This window comes from Saccostrea cucullata, unplaced genomic scaffold (assembly GCF_032062105.1).
Source record: "Saccostrea cucullata isolate Sc308-1 unplaced genomic scaffold, CSIRO_AGI_Scuc_v1 ctg1029, whole genome shotgun sequence".
NCBI classification, from domain to species: domain Eukaryota; kingdom Metazoa; phylum Mollusca; class Bivalvia; order Ostreida; family Ostreidae; genus Saccostrea; species Saccostrea cuccullata.
The window spans coordinates 8165-25151 of NW_026922501.1; the positions used below are offsets into that span (position 1 = coordinate 8165).

The 16987-nt window shown below is 33.2% G+C and overlaps 1 protein-coding gene across 1 annotated transcript; it reads left to right on the forward strand.

The window, feature by feature from the left end:
• Positions 1 to 658: 658 nt before the first annotated feature.
• On the forward strand, positions 659 to 16210 carry LOC134261877 (uncharacterized). The gene is made up of 5 exons (XM_062744272.1): positions 659 to 1199; positions 8375 to 8605; positions 14546 to 15040; positions 15466 to 15726; positions 16197 to 16210. The coding sequence occupies exons 1-5, from the start codon at positions 659 to 661 to the stop codon at positions 16208 to 16210; spliced, it is 1542 nt and encodes a 513-aa protein (XP_062600256.1).
• The last annotated feature ends 777 nt before the right edge of the window (positions 16211 to 16987 follow it).

A 16987-nucleotide genomic window follows, 5' to 3' on the forward strand; every position in this document is an offset into this window, starting at 1 on the left:
AATGTTTTTTAGCATTTTTTTTTCTTTGTAAAAAGAAGAAGAGAATTTTGCATTTAATCATAAAAATGTACCTCTGTAAAATGTATTTCTATATAGAAGATGAACAATAATGCACACGCAAAAAAATATTATATTACTCGTATATCTTGTTCATAAAAACTATTAAACAAAGAAATATATCTTGAATATGGTTGTTTATCCATACATTGAGAATTTCAAATACCAATAAATCTTTTTAAATTATGAAATGTTTATAGCATAAATGCAACGAGAATAATAAGTTGAAAGGCCTAACATGCGTATCTTTATTTAGAAAAAAAATCTTATTTTTAAATATTCTTTTCTGTTTTCCACCTATTCCCCATATCATCATCGTCAACAAAGATTTACCTGCTGGTTTTTAAAAAAAATTCAAATGTATAACATAAGAAGACCTTTTTATGGATTATGTCATTATTGATTAAAAGTGTAATTATATGTTGCAATTCACAATTAACAAAATGACATGATTAACGTTATATAAAGGCAGATAGAAATAGATTTAGCTTTGATATACGTTAAGTTAGTGATTATCTCAACTAATCTATCCATTTATCTATACGAGTATTTATTATTAATTTTTTTAGATCGGTTTTCCACACTGTCTGATGACGAGGTGATGGTCTTATTCTGTTTTCTGTGTTCTGACTCCGGTCCTCCTGACTTCACTGACGAAGAGTGGCTGGACATGCTTAATGGGATACGACAGAGAGTTTACCGTAAACAGAAGATGTACGGTAAAAAGAATCCTGTAACAAGTGAGGAAGCACAGGAGATTCTGGACAGACTGAAGTCACGTGATTACCTTTGGGAAGATCAGGACAAGATAACGAAGGACACAAGGGATGAGACAATGTATAGGATAGCATCAATGTACCGTGATATACCATTCATTTACAGTAGTTATAACACAGCCAGTGTGTACCTGAGATCACAGGGATACAACAGAAAACCTGAAGAGAAATGTGTCAGGAGTGACATTAGTTATAACACAGCTAGGGTGTACCTGAGATCACAGAGATACAACAGAGAACCTGGAGAGAGGTGCGTCACTAGTCTTTTTTACCGTGATGACTTACTGATACTCCGTCTACAGATGAACATACTGACTCATGTCACCATGGAGGACATGAGAATATATGAGCTCTTAGTCCGGTTTTGTAAGTTTTATATAATGTTATAATTTTATCGTTTTTACCCATTCTACAATTATTATGTTTCGATGGTCTAAGATTCATTGTGTGTATCTTTTAGTTAAAGATTGGTGGCAAATAATAGCAACTATTTAGAATATAGAATAGATGCATTTATTTTATGAGAAAAGAAGTCGAGTTTGATGTATTATAAGAAAACTTACATACACATGTATTTAAAAATAGCTTGTTCCTCATCATGTTCTATACCATCGTAAATTTACCTTGATCAGTAAGAAGGTGGCGTTTGGTATTTTTCTCTAATATCACATTTATTGGTATGATTGATATCTCATGCAGGAACAAACAATTAATTTAAAAAAATGCCGAATTAATTTTTTCAAGAAATATTTGGGGTTTTTTGTAATCTCTCTCTCTCTCTCTCTCTCTCTCTCTCTCTCTCTCTCTCTCTCTCTCTCTCTTAAGTGGAGTTTGATAAAGAACTATTAATGTCCGAAATAGACGAGGATTGTAAAAGCCGTAAGGTTGGTCTGATGGTTACAGTTTTATTTTTTTTTTTGTAAAGTGGGTTTTCCTATGTTATATGTATTTATTAATGTAAGATGATTTGTGTTAAACACAATCCAAAAATTAATTATATTTCTTCATTACTAATTATTCTATTACAATTTGCATTGTCTTCAACACATAAAATTAATCATCGCAAAATGTAACAACAAAAAGTACGTTTTCTTGTTACTTAGCCTTGACCTAGACTAAAAATGTAAAAAGAAAAAAAAGCAAAATAAGGATATGGACATAACAAACAGTATTCAATCTCAAAGTCCATAAAAAAAAATACAAAACAAGAGCAGAGCAAACACGGACCCCCGACACATCAGAGATGGGATCAGGTGCCATGGAGGAGTAAGCATCCCTTGCTAACCGGTCACACCCGCCGTGTGCTCCTTGTCATGATCAGGAAATAACGGGAAAATCCCTCGTCAATTCAGTGTATAAATAATATACTACATTGTAACAGTATTAAAAAGTCAGTCAGCATTTGACTCAATGATAAATTGTATTTGTTGACAAGGTCATTGTGAAAAATGTATTAATCTATAAAAATGTACTTATTAGATTTTGCGTTTTTAAACTTTGAATGATTTTGACGCAAAATATCATAACCCAAAATCTAATAATTTCAGTTTACAAAAAGAACGAGTGCACTTATGGGCCCCGGTAAAATGAGCTACAGAACTGTAGCTCTCCGAAATATATATTCATTTTATAGACCGGAGAGCTACGTACAGTGCCACCTATTGAAAAAAAACGTATATTTATTGCGCACAAAAAAGTGCACTGTTTATCGATTTATTTCTCCATGTTTTTAAACTATAATATCAAAATATTACTAACCATTTATTCCTAATAACATTATCTTTCACTGTTTCACAACAAAACACGCCTTATTACAGCCCGGAGGACCGGGCAACTCTATACATATGTACGTTTAAGTGTTGGTATAATTATTGGGATTGAGGTGGGAGAAGTTACTAGTACTACTTTCTGAACATTAAAAAAAATATTAATCAGAATTTTCTTTCCCTTTATAAATTACGAGATACATGTACACAACATATTTACTTCCATAAAATGAATCTGTAAAAATATGTAAGTATTTCAGATTTAATATATAAAGTTGTTTATCATTTACTATCGAAAAAATGACCGGTCCCTATATTTAGAACAACGAATTTTACTTTTTGCATAAATACGTACTTTAAACAGTTCGTGTTTATTGTTTAAAAGTAAAATACATTTCTGAAAGGCTGATGTATGTCTGGTTTCGATCTATATTTTATGCAGCAAACATTTACTTGAAGAACTGATAAAGTTTGAAAAGGTATCGTTTTTGTTCGATTTTCATCCAACTATAAGTTGTCAAAATATTATCGGCTATCGTCTCCATCATTTAGACGTATGCTGCCTTTTTCACACATATCGAAGCGGTTTGATGATCAATACTCATTTCCATTGTTTTCTTTATTTATTTCTCGGGCGACAATTGATGGTTGCATCAAAGTTTTCTTGTTGTTTTTGTTATATACAGCCCTCGATTCCCTGAAATCAAGATCATCGAAAATTTCATTTGTTTATACTGTCATTTTGGTTTGTGAGATAATTCGGCCCAAATGCGCTTCGTGTAGATGTCAACAACGAAAGTAGTTAATAATTGATAGAAGAGTAATAAATATTTTGAAATTTAGCTTTTTCGCAATTGAGGAAGGAATTTGGAGGAATAAATCCAGAAACTAGCGCAACTTTTGTGCGCAATAAATGTACAGTTTTTTCAGTGGGTGGCACTGTAGCTCTCCTGTCTGTCAAATTATTATTTTTTTCGGAAAGCTATAGATCTGCAGCTACGATAAAATGTGAAAAAGTAAATCAAATTAAGCAAAGTTTTCATCTCAAATCATTAATTGAAATCCAAACCATATTATTCAACAAATCTTACCGCTGAAATTCACGAATATACAAAGAAACAAAACCATGCAATCATGAATGCGGTAGAGGTCAGCCGACATTTGTGATTTTCTATAGTAAATCAAGAACGGTCATATATTTCAATGCTTTTGTTTATATGAGCCTAACCGTATGCAAACTTGTTCGAAAGACAAAAGACGCATGATACATTAATAAAACTTGTGTGAAAGTAGAAAATTTGCACACGATTAGACTGGTGCTTGAAATATTAAGATTTTTTTAAAAACGTACGTTTTTTTCTATAGCTAGTATATAAATATTGCATTTAGTTGAGTGTAACTTTGAAAATTTTCACCCCAAGACCATTGTCAACCGAGGCGCAGATCGACAATGGTTTTCTTAGGGCGAAAATTTTCAATGTTACACTCAACTACATGTAATAATTATTATATTTTATACTGAATCTTTTATACAAATACTTATAACAGTGAACCGTGCGCGCAGAAATTCTGCGCAGTTGCTATTTTTAGGTCACCTGAGTAAACTCAGGTGACCTATTCCTATCCCTTTTCGTCCGTTGTCATGCGTCTTGCGTCATGCGTTAATATTTGAACATTTCTATCTTCTTCTCTGCAACCACTGAGCCAATTTCAACCAAATTTTAAATAAAGCATCTATGGGTAAAGTGGAACAGAAATTGTGAATTTCGTGATCCCTGCCCCTCATGGTGCCTGAGGGATAGGGTCAAAACCATTAAAATTAATGCAATTTTTAAAAATCTTCTTCTCTACTCCTGGACATCAAGCAGTCAAATTGTTTGCATGATTGTAATCAGCATTGAGTCCTATACCAAAATTTTGAAATTAATGGCCCTGGAGTCGGGGTTCTAGTGCTAGAACGGGGCTAAATAAGTATATAGTATAAATGCATTATTTCTTTGAAAATTTTCTTCTCTGCTCCTGGAAATTAAATAAAGTTACTAAGTACATAGCTATGATGAGCAAGAGTGCCTCTACCAAATTTGTGAATTTTATTGCCCAAGGGTACATGTAAGGGGTTCTAGTGTTAGGGCGGGGCTCTATTGATTATATAGTGAAAACACACTAATACTTTAAAAATCTTCTGTGCTCCTGGGTATTAAATAAAGTAACAAAGTGCATAGTTATAATAAGCAAGAATGCATCTACCAAAATTGTGAATTCTATGGCCCCAGGGTCAGGGTTTCTTGTGTTAGGATGGGACTCTATTGATTATATAGTGAAAATACATGAATTCTTTGAATATCCTCTCCTCGTCTCCTGGGTATAAAATAAACTAACTAAGTGAATGGTTATGATGAGCAAGAGTGCCTTTAACAAAATTGTGAATTTTATGGCCCCAGGGTCAGGGATTCTGATGTAATGGGCGGGGCTCTATTGATTATATTGTGAAAATAAAAGAATTCTTTGAAAATTGTCCTCTCTGTCTCTGGCTATGAAGCAGATGAACTATCTATATATTTATGATGAGCAAGGGCCCTAATCTTGCAGTACTCATAGACTGATATTGAATGAATTGTTTGAAATCTGCTCCTTGATATTAATCTTTTTTTTTGAAAAAGCAAGGATCCCTTTTCAAAAATTGTGCAGTGTGTGGATCTAGGCCTAAGGGTCAGGGGTTTTTGTGTGGCGAGAGCACTAATGAATATTGCTGAAAATTATTGATTAGTTGAAATGCATTTTTTGTTCCCTAACCCTGCCTATGGGTATTAAGTAACCAAGCTAAGCAACTGCTAAGTGTATTGTTGTGATGATCTTTCAAAATTGTGAATGCCATAGCATCTGGCTTAAAACATGAATTAAATTCAATAACTGGAAAGTTGTTAATAATGCTCAGGTGACCTATAAGGCCCATGGGCCTCTTGTTTAGAATATCACCCGTCGTCAAGCAATGTTGACTGTTGCTACGCTGGAGGGCGTGGCTTCATTATTCAGCGGGTAATAGTATTTTTTAACAAAATTATAAATGTTTCTGACAAATCAAATTCAACTAATTTAATTGAACCCATTGAAAAGTGAACTGCCTAAATAGGCAGTTATTAGGCAGTTCTTTAGCGGTTTTAGAAATTTTTAACAGTTTTCAGGCAGTTTCAAGCAGTTTGGTTTTTCTTGCTCTTTAGTAACTGCTAGGGCCTTGGGAGTAAACAGTTTTCCTCAGCAGTTCTGTTAGCAGTTCAAAGCAGTGCCCTTGTATATTGATTGGGTTCAAGAGAAATTTTAATTCCAACAAATATAATGAACAGGAGCCAAGCTTACAACTGCCCGCCAAAATCGAATATTCTGGCTGCCATGTGTATTGTTGGACAAAAGGCTATTAGCCTATATAAAGGGAGCCTACTTGGCCACAAAGCTTTAGATTTATTGAAATAATGATGTAGACATTTAACAATTAGTAAGTACAATATATATGTGGCCTTGAATGAATAATGATCGATATATTGTAACAGTCCAGTGATTTGACAGATTAGTTTTATACAGAGTTATGGAACCTGATTATTTTTGACATTGTAGGAGCACAGGCACCGGAATTTTTATCAATAAGTCGCGAAATTAGCTAAATATAGAAAAATTCTACCCCCTCTTTATATAAATACACAAAGTGTGCAACGCCATTTTGACCCCCTCCTCAATTCAGGCTTCAATTTAACACATAAATCGGATATGCCTACCGGTTTGCGTGTAGCATTGGGTTCAAATAGGAAATTTCTCACTATACATTTCTTCCTAAAGTTTTAATCCAACGCGCAGATAATGCTATCAAGTGTCCAATGTTTTCCTACTTTAATTTACGTCATGTTATTGTATAAAAGAGAGAGATTCAAGGAATTTTTGCTCCTCTGCTATAGGTTGATTGGATTAGAGAATTAAGTCATGTTTTAGGAGTAAGGAATTACAGTAGTATGGGTTAGGTGTTTTGAATTTAAATTATAACTTTTTAGTTTTAGCTTAAGAAAAGCCAGAGTCATTTTAAGGAATTTTTAAGGAACTTTTGGAATATTTGTGGAATTTTATAGGAGTTAAGTTTTGATAATGTTTAGTGAATTTTGACTGAGAAATTGGACTTGGATAAAATTTGCTGGTTGTTTGAATTTGTGATAAATTGCGGATTAATTTTAGAATTACTTGAAATTGTTTGGATAAATTATACATTTAGCTAAGGAAGCTAGTGTATTTCTAAATTTTGCTAATGTTTTTAACTGGAATTCAGATTTGGGAAAATTTGATAAATAGTTAACTTACAATTTTGTTGTTTAACTGTATTTCATGGATTATTATTGTTTTTTGCCAAGTTGACATTATTTCAGCCATAATTTGGCAGGGTTTCAATTTAAAATTGTATGTATATTGCTTTGAATATTCATCAGACACAACCATATATGGAAATGGAATAACAGTTCAAAAGCAGTTAATGGCAGTTTCGAGCAGTTTTTTAAAACTCATTTAAATTTTTCGCTGAAATTAACTGCTTAAGAACTGGTTGAAAAATTGGAAGGCTAAGAAAAACTGCTTTGAACTGCCCATTTTTATGAATAATAAATCAACTTGTCTGACGGACATGGAAGGCTAAGGGAACTGCTAATAAACTGCTCAAAAAAATAAAACTGGGAATGCTTAATGACTGCCAACAAACTACCTTCCACTTTGACATAGAAAAGAATTATATTGAGAGATATATACCTGTGTGACCCATGTTTAGCCCACGTGTTGAATATCTTTTTAAAATACTGATAATCACGTGAGTTCTACCCTAGTAACCATCTCTCAAATGTGCTCACTGTAAAACATAGGTACCAGTAGATTTTCTATCATTACGTCAAAGTCGTGCCGCTTTGAGATATTTGTATGTATTTGTTTTTAAGAACACGGGAGGGTAAAGGTAGTTTAGTGTCGTTCATAAAAGTGTCAGCCTCTCTTAACATTCATGCAAGGTAATGAAACAGGTACATTTGTGTTGAAAGCTACCTAAACACTCCTTTTTAATTTCAAATTCAGTGAAACTATTATTGTTATATTTCAAATGCAAGAGTGCCAATTTCTTAATTTGATCATTATGGCTACAGGCAACTTCACAATTTCATTCACTTTTTAAACAGATTTAGAGCAAGAAGTAACATTCCAAAAACGCGCCCGACTATGATCCACAATCAGATTTTTTAAATGTTAATTTAAATATCTTTTCCCCTTGGTTTACATTACGAAACTCAAAGAAGGTGTGGTACTATTTTTCCGGATTTAGGGTATCCATGGATATCTAAAATATTCCATTGTCTCAAATCCATGCTGATTTATATGATGCTTAACGTGCTTTTTAGAAATATCCACCAGAATCTATATTTTACAAAAGAGAACAATTTGGCTATATATTCGAAGGTAAAATGGCACATAAAAAGGACCCATTAAGTATTGCTGAAGTGCAAGGACTCTTGTCCTTTGTATTGTCCTAAGGATCATTGTAAATTTGTAGAGCACGCTGTTTCAAAGAATTTATTTGTTCGTGGTTAATTAGATAGATAGAAAAAATTCTAAATTTTCTTTTCCTTTTCTTCTCTTTTTTGTTATTTGGCGTTTCTTGGCATTTCCCTTATTTTGTTTACCATGACGAATTATAGATCTTAAAAAACTACAAAACAGAAGGGAAAACAACGACATGATATCCTCGATTTTCATATATTATAGTAAACATACCGTACAACGAAATAATAAGAACTCTAAGTGAACGGACGCAGTTATTGATAACCTTAAAAGAACAAGGAGAGGCTGTACATTACAGAGGAAGATCACATGACAGTGTAGATCACTTGACGTGGCTCTGGAGAGACCGGAGACCTGACATCGTGAGATCCTGTATAGGTCTACATCCACACAACGACATTTACATCATCGACAACAAAGCTTACAGAAAACCAAGTAAGTATGGACTACAAAATCAGGAACACCTCGGACCTATTAAAATAGAGAGAGTATTAAGGGCAAACGGTTATATATGAGGATGACAATCAGAGAATTATTGGTATATGTAATCAATTAGTCGCAGCTAAAAAATGATTCAATTTTGGCAATAAAAGTGTTCTCAAAACTGTTAATCGTCCTAGTAATGTGAGATTCCTACGCTTCCAATGTCTTATCATTTTCTTTATGTTTTCTAACTTTGAACTGAGATTCCTCGAAAGTATCTTCTGCAAATCTATATCAAATTCAATACCAAGTAACCTAAAGTTTTTCTTTCCCCACTCAAGAGATTGATTTTTACATAAAACCTCATCACTTCCTTTTTTGCTACGTATCCATATTACTTGTGTTTTATCATAATTTATATGTAAGCCGGACATTTTTGCAAAATCTCTAAGGGTACCTAAACTTGATTATAAAGATTTCTCACTGCCATCTAATATAAGAGAAGTGCCATCAGCGAGCATCGAGATTTTCTTACCCCATCAATGAAATATATACCTTTGATGTCTTTGTTATTTCTTATCTTAAAAGCAAGGATTTCAGCACATATCAAGAATAAGTATGGGGATAGTGGGTCTCCCTGGCGACATCCTCGATGCAAAGAGAATGTTTCTGATAAATTTCCTCCCTGATTTACTGCTGATGTAATGTTTGAATAAAAAAAAAATAACCCATTTCCTCATAGACTTTCCAAAATTAAAGAATTTAAGTTATTTTTGAATAAAAGCCCAAGAGACAGAATCAAATGCTTTTTCAAAGTCAACAACAAGAAGAAGACCACCTGGTATTTTTTCTTCTTCTGTGTATTGCATAATGTCATAGATTAGTCTAATGTTTTCAGCTGTATGCCTGCCCTGTATAAAGCCTGTTTGATCAGAATGTATAATTTTATCTAGAAACCTTCTAATTCTATTCGCAATGGAACCCGGATGCAATTTTATAAACAGTGTTTAAAAGGGAGATAGGTATCCATTTTTTAACAAGTGTTTAGGTTTGTCACCCTTCGGTAAGCAGGTAATGATTCCATGTCTCTGAGTTACACTTAAGATATCTTGATCATATGCATAATTGATTGATCGGCCAACAAAAACGCCAATAAATTTCCAAACGACCTTAAAAATTCTGAGGTAAAGCCATCTGAGCCTTGTGATTTATTTGATTTCATCCTAAAAAGTGTTTCTTTATGCCCCATTCATTGTAATTTGTCCTTCTAATGACCTTGACTCTTCATTGGAAAGCTTTTTAATATCTGAAACATTCATTTCATTCTGAAGGCTAACATTTTCAATGACATCATCTACATTTCTACACAAATTTTCATAATATTGTTTGGTTGCTTTTTAAAATATCTGACTGATTATAAACTGTCTCTCCATTTTCTATTTTAATTTTTGGAATAATTTTACTTATGAAATTTCTTGACTCGAGATTACAGAAATATTTCGTCGGTTTCTCCCTTTCTTCTATCCATCTTGCCCTTGACCTTATATATACAGCAGCCATTTTTTCTTTTCTAATATCTTCCAACTCTTCATTTCTTCAAGAGTTTTATTATTGCTTGTAGATCCCTGTGCCAATTCCTCCAGGGAATTTATTTCTTTTATAAGTTTTTCTTCTTTAAATAATTCTGGATTTTTTTTTAAAGACAAATACGAAATTCATTTCCCTCTAATTTCCATAAGAAGTGTTTCTGAAAATAACTGGTCATTGACTAAAAATACAATATTTTCATCTTCAATAGATTGCAAGTTATCTTTATTGTATACTGGAACTGCATACTGCTCTTTAACCCTTTGTATCACCCTCTTAATTGAGTTTAAAAATTCTTCATCATATAAAAGAGAATTATTAAATTTCCATAATCCTTTGCCTCTCTTAAAATCATTGAACTCTAAACATAAAGTAATATTCAAGTGGTCAGACCTATAGCTAGGTTCTATAGAACTTGTTGTAACACTTGACAGTAATTTCACCGATACAAGAAAAAATCTAATCTGCTTTGCTAAATGGGACTTTTTTCTCCAGGCATATCTCAAAGCATTTGGGTCATTATGTCTATGAATATCAACTAAGGTGTTATCTTCCATAAGATCTATAACCCTCTGTCTTGCAGTAGGGTTATTTATATGTTTATAATTATAGTAGTCTAATTCAGGATTTAAAACAAGGTTAAAGTCACCACATAATATAACAATCTCACAATTTAAATCATTAATGTACTTATGTAATCTTTCAAAAAAATCAAGTTTATCATTGTTTGGTCCATATACAACATAAGAGAAACCTTTTTTCTTCAGCAGTAAAATCTAAAAGAAGAAAGTTACCATCCACATCTCCTTTTCTCTAGACATTTTAACATCAAAATTATTATTGAATAGAATTGCTATACCTCTTGCATTTGATGAAAAAGAACTCAAATAAGAGTCAAAACCCAACATGCTTCTGATTTCATTTTCTATTTCAGCTGTAAAGTGAGTGTCCTGAAGGCAGTAAAATAATAATTCATTCCTCTAAAATAATTAAAAACATATCTTCGTTTGCTGATATCCCCCAATATTCACCAATCCTTGACAATTAGCTGATAATATTTCAAAGACATAATGGATAATTAAGAAATTTATCTCTGACGGAACCTGGAGCTTCTGTACGAATCTTGAATGAACACAGAATTGAGTCAGATTGTTTATATTGTTGATTGATTATGTCAATTTTAAAATGTAAAAAAAATATAAATATTTACAATAATGTTCTCATTGGTACAGTTTGTATGTTGCCTTGTGTAAATCACATCGAAGATTTTTTTCTGAAGTGCGGCTAATGTTATAACTTATAGAGCTGTTTCATATTGTAATGTTCATTGCATTTTCTGTGTTTGATTTGGTGTATTAAACAATTTATTGCATGATAGTGAGGGAGACAAGAAAATTTCTTCTCCCATGAAAAGTCATATTACCCTCGGGCGTTGCCCTCAGGGAATATGATTTTTCGTGGGAGAAGAAATCTTCCTGTCTCCCTTCTATCATTCAATAAATGTATAATGTCCATTTAATTTTTATTTAAAAAGGTACATACAAATTATAATGCTTTGTAATGTTACGAGTTTATAATGCCATCATCACAATGGATATTATTTAAGGAATGTTTTTAGTTTTGTGTGAGATATTGGTGTGTGAATCACACAGACTTGTCACGTAGGCATATTTCATGAAGCGCGCTAGTGCTTCATGAAAAATATGCCTACGTGCAAGTCTGTGTGATTCACACACCAATAATTCACACTAAACTGAAAAACATTCCTTATATTTACATTTTATCTGTTTGGAGGCAACCAAAATATACTCAATATTCGAATTTCTGGCTGTCCTATATTATTTCATTTTACTAACGTCGCTGCATTTTCATTGTGACGTCACGTTAACGCACGTTTCTCTGTGTATGTTTCTACGCGTGAGTATACACAAAAATGTTTTTCAAATCAATTTCACAGTAAGCTTACTAGAAAAACACAGCGAATGTAAATATTAAGTAATGCATTACATTACCATTTGATGTAATGCAATTTTTTGGGCATTTCATATTACTAGCATTATTGCTTTGACTTCATGTAATGCATTGCAATGCATTAGCATTAGCATAACCCTGCCTGCAAAACGTTTTGTCTATCGGGAGCGATTGAACACATCTTAAAAGTAAGGGATATAAGATGCATCAGACACATCTTATTCTATAGAAAATGTTCATTATAAGAGCGTAGACCAATTTATGATGCAGTATTGTCAATAATGGGTAATAAATGGGTAATGCAGTGTTTCAGTGAAAATTGGGTACTGAAAGTAAGTAAAAACTTGCACAAACACAGACCCCCCCCTCTCTGACAGACACAAGCACACCCTCTCTCACACACACTCTCTCTCACATACACCCTCATAAACCCTCACACTTACACACTAAATAGAAACTGATTTTCGAGTCTGACCAATTCTTCATTTTTTGTTTGTCCAAGTTTTGAAAATCTTGAATTTCTTCGAAGAGAAGTTTAATTACTCTTTTATTCATTTGAAATATCCTGTGCACCTGTAAGAAGTATAATAACTTACGTGTATTAGATTTGATGGCAGAAATCAAGCTTCGAGGGGAAAAAAAACATGATTCTTGATTTTCAAGGATAAACGGATAGTATGTTTAGAGAGGCTAACATCTTACCTGCCATTTGTAAAAGATAGAAATTTCTCATCCATCTAATTTAATTAAAACCATTCTTTACCCCTGCAATGTGGGGTTAAATAGTCTGATATGTGAAGTACGTAACATATTTTTTTAAGAGTAAGAGGTTTATCATCCAAATTAAAAGTCTGAAACCAATTTGCATCGATGAACTTATATTTACATTTCCAATGTCTTTGTCCGAGATAAAATTGCCAATTGTAAATGTAATTGATTTCCTCATGAATGTTTTGGCGCGGTTCCAAAAAAAAACCCACGTGCAGGGCGGGACAACACCTAGAGAGAAGCAGGCTTGGAGCCCGTGGATCGGCGTTTATGCAAATTATCACACAAGCCAATCCATTTATCACTTCATGAATTCGAAAAATAAGACAGTTATTCCTTAAATGGATGAAATTTAAGATATGTCTTTATCTTTATTAACCAGACTAAGTTAACACATAATGATAAAGGTCTGATCTTTTGAAATTGGAAAATTCACAAGGAAATAAATAAAGAAAGGATTTATCTGATCATACAAAGTGCATTTATAACAAAGGTCAAAATACAACAATTGAAAGACAAAATGTACATGTATGTCGTCCATGAGTGAGTTGTCATTCTTTGACTAGTATAGAAGCACTGCACGATTTGTGTTACTTACCAAGTTGTAGTAAAAGTTATAATTAATTCTACTTTTCAATGCAAATTTATGGTCCCTATCCACATATTAAATTATTAAAAGATTTATTGACTGGTAAAGTCCAAAAGGCATACTAGTACAGATTGTCCCAGAATACATGATACTATATGCATTGTTGAATTATGAAAAGTTTTACCTTAAATTATATGTATTTTAATGTTTGTCAGTACTTTGATTCAATTCAGACCAATACAACTTAAATTAATGCAAAGCATCAAATCGATTGTAAACAAAATTAAGCATTCAAAAAATCTTTTACAATTTTCAAAAGCGTCCATGCAAGAAAAGTTATTAAAAGGTGAAATAGTTGAATCATTTGTTTCAGTCTTCAAAGCAAAATAAATAATTTAAAAGAATTAAAATAAACATTTCCTGCACTTGCTCATTAATAGATTCATTGATGTAAAAAAAAAATACCCATGATCATTGATGAATGATAAAAATTTACTGTCATCAAAATGAAGGTGTAGGACTGTCAAAATGAACCACCTGCTGATACCCTCCATCTTGGTCACGTAATAATGCCAATGGTAGGATAGGCTATGCTGCAAGCCGCGGTTCAGAATGAACAAAATATATATTTGTGTCATTTGCAGCTGTACAATATATTCAAAACAATTTTCACTAGTTGAAAAACGTTTCTTTTTTTTTTTACTATGCACTATTACCACGTTATTATTATCAGGAGGATCGTGACAATTTCCTTTCATATCTTACATACTCCCAGGCTGGGGAGAATCTATTCAAACTCTTTTTACATAAACAAAAAAATATCAGTTATCATTTCTGTACGTATAAAATAATTTTTATGAAGGCAATCCTAGAAAGACTCTGTTTTATTAAAATTGTGTTTTTCGTCTAAAAATCAAAAACGTATATACATGTAGTAGAATTGTCTAAGGTAAGTATACTTTGATAAATCTATGAATACGCAGGCCTGTAATCGGTTATACATGTAATCCTTTAACTCTTTGATTTCATTCATTTAGGCGAACATCATAAATATTCTGAAGTTGACAGAAGTATTCTTTACAGTTTACTCTTGTGTGACAAGTACACGAGTGCTGCAAATGAGATGGCGTTCAAGTCAATATTAATAAAGGTACGAGAAAGGTATTTTCAAAGGATTTCTCCGTCTGATGATGTTGATGTGACATCCCTTCAAGATGATGTTATGGAAACCCAGAATGGTGAGGTAACGTTTATATCAGACGACATCCGACATGACGTCATGTACGCCTTAGTTACGGAGTGTCTGGAGAAGGACAGCGATCTGGAGTTTTTCCTGACCACGGCGTCACGTGACGTGATATCAGAATACTGCCGGTCGTGGGCGTATAAGAGGAGTGAGGGAGAGAGATGTCTGTATATACCGGACAGACCGGAGAAGATGTGTGACCTCTTCATAAACAAACTACAGCTTGACATCATCACACACTGTACCGTGTCTGACTGGGAGATTCATGGCAGGATCAGTAAACGTTGTAAGTATTGATCATGTCTCTGTCATTTAATTATTAATGATTGATGGATAAAGAAACTGAATATTCATTATTAATCTAAGATTCAGAAATCAAATATTGTTTCAAACAAGAATTTCTTATGACTGTACAGTATTGTAATAAAAATTATAATTCTGTAATATAATCTATTGCATGGTGAGAAAAAAAGATAAAACGTACAAATTTTAATGAGCTTGAGATCTTTGAATCTTAACTTTTGAATCGATGCATGATAGAGCATGTTTATTCATCTTATTCTTCTACAACTTTAAAATATTGTGTATGTTTATAAACACATGATAAAGAAAGGAAAGAAATAATGTGAATACATATTTTTTCTTCAATGTATGTGAAGATCTATTTTGAGTATTTACACAATTATTTATCATTGAATGTGATATAAACAGGGAAAGTCCCAGGAGAAATATTGAGGTGGGACCAGAAAGCCAGAGAGCGGTACGTTCAGTACGCCGAGAGAGGAGGAGTACAGGAAGTCCATCACGCCCGGGGGATGATTGTAGGGTGTGCTGGGGCTGGGAAAACGACGCTACTGAATCGACTACTCAAGCGAAGTAAGAAGGAAATAGAAAAGTTAAAATCAACGAAAGGACTTGAGGTTCACGAGGAAAAATTTGAAATTCGTGAAAAGCGAGGAAGATTAATAAAAGGTAGGAATTCAAAACTTAAGAAAAATTTTTAACTATTTTTACTCAAAATTGGAATGGGTTTATGGTTGCAATTTTTTTATCTTTGTTACTATTTTTTTATTTATGAAAATTGATGGTGTTAAAAGGCATTCCATCGAATAACTAGACAATAAGTGGCACATCACATGTCATTGTTTTTATATCTATTTTTTGCAAGCAAACTAATTAAAGCTAGTGTTTACACCTGACATCATTTTTTTTAGTTTTCCTATTTTCCTATTTTCTGTTAGTACTGAATTTTAAGTGTGTCAAAGAAAGCATTAAGTGCGAAAAAATACTACGTTTTTATTTTGTTTTATAACAAACAGATACCGGTACTCAAAAAGTACATGCTTTGATCAATATCATAGCAAAAACCTTTGTCTTTTATCAAATTTGTAAATAACATGATTCTATATGTCTCTGATAAGATTCTTATTTATATTTCTTAGGAAAAAATGACTAAAGCAAATTACCTTTTGAATTCAATATCCAATTTTCATCAGGTTCTTAAATCCAAAACAATTCAATGACAAAAAAAGTTCCTGATGTCTATTAAGAATACAAAGTTCAAACTATTGAATCAATCAATAGAATTGATGGGAACATGTACATTTATATTAAGAGAAACGCTCTAATTGTAACAAGGACCGTTACAGATGTTCCTCAAACGCTCCCTAACTCCCTTTTTGTGCCAACTTCCTTTAAAATCATTTTAATATGCTCAGTATCGCAGGATTTCATAAAAGAATTTTAAAAGTTACAATGATATCAACTTTTTGTTTTCTCACACATTGCACGCAAACGCACGTGCATGCACATGCAAGGTGATCATGGCATGAAGTCTGAACTATTAACATATCGTTATATTCCAGGAATCAATAAAAAGTTATAAAACTATAAATGTTACCATTTTTTTAAATATATAGTTCATTTTACGCATTGCTCTTGCGTAGGTACAGTACCGAGCGGACACAACCTAACAGAAAGCGAACCCGGAGCGGACCCCGAGTTCGCTCTCTGGGTCCGCTCCGGGTTCGCTCGGGGTCCGCTAGGGCTGACCCCGACCGAACCCGGAGCACACCCAAAGCGAACCCGTAGCGGAACCCGAGCGAACCCGAGGCGGACCCAGAGAGCGAACCCAAAATTCAGTAGCGGTCCCAGCGAGCGAACGCGGGTTCAGTATTTCTTTACGGAGCTGTCAATCAGGATTAGCGATTAACCAATCAGCGCGTCAACCAAT

Bases quoted from the DNA above. Each gene is read 5' to 3' on its own strand.
- LOC134261877 (XM_062744272.1), top strand. From the start codon at position 659: ATGGTCTTATTCTGTTTTCTGTGTTCTGACTCCGGTCCTCCTGACTTC. The intron at 8,606-14,545 runs GTAAGTATGGAC...TCATTCATTTAG, and splicing joins CAAAGCTTACAGAAAACCAA to GCGAACATCATAAATATTCT. The intron at 15,041-15,465 runs GTAAGTATTGAT...TGATATAAACAG, and splicing joins TGGCAGGATCAGTAAACGTT to GGAAAGTCCCAGGAGAAATA.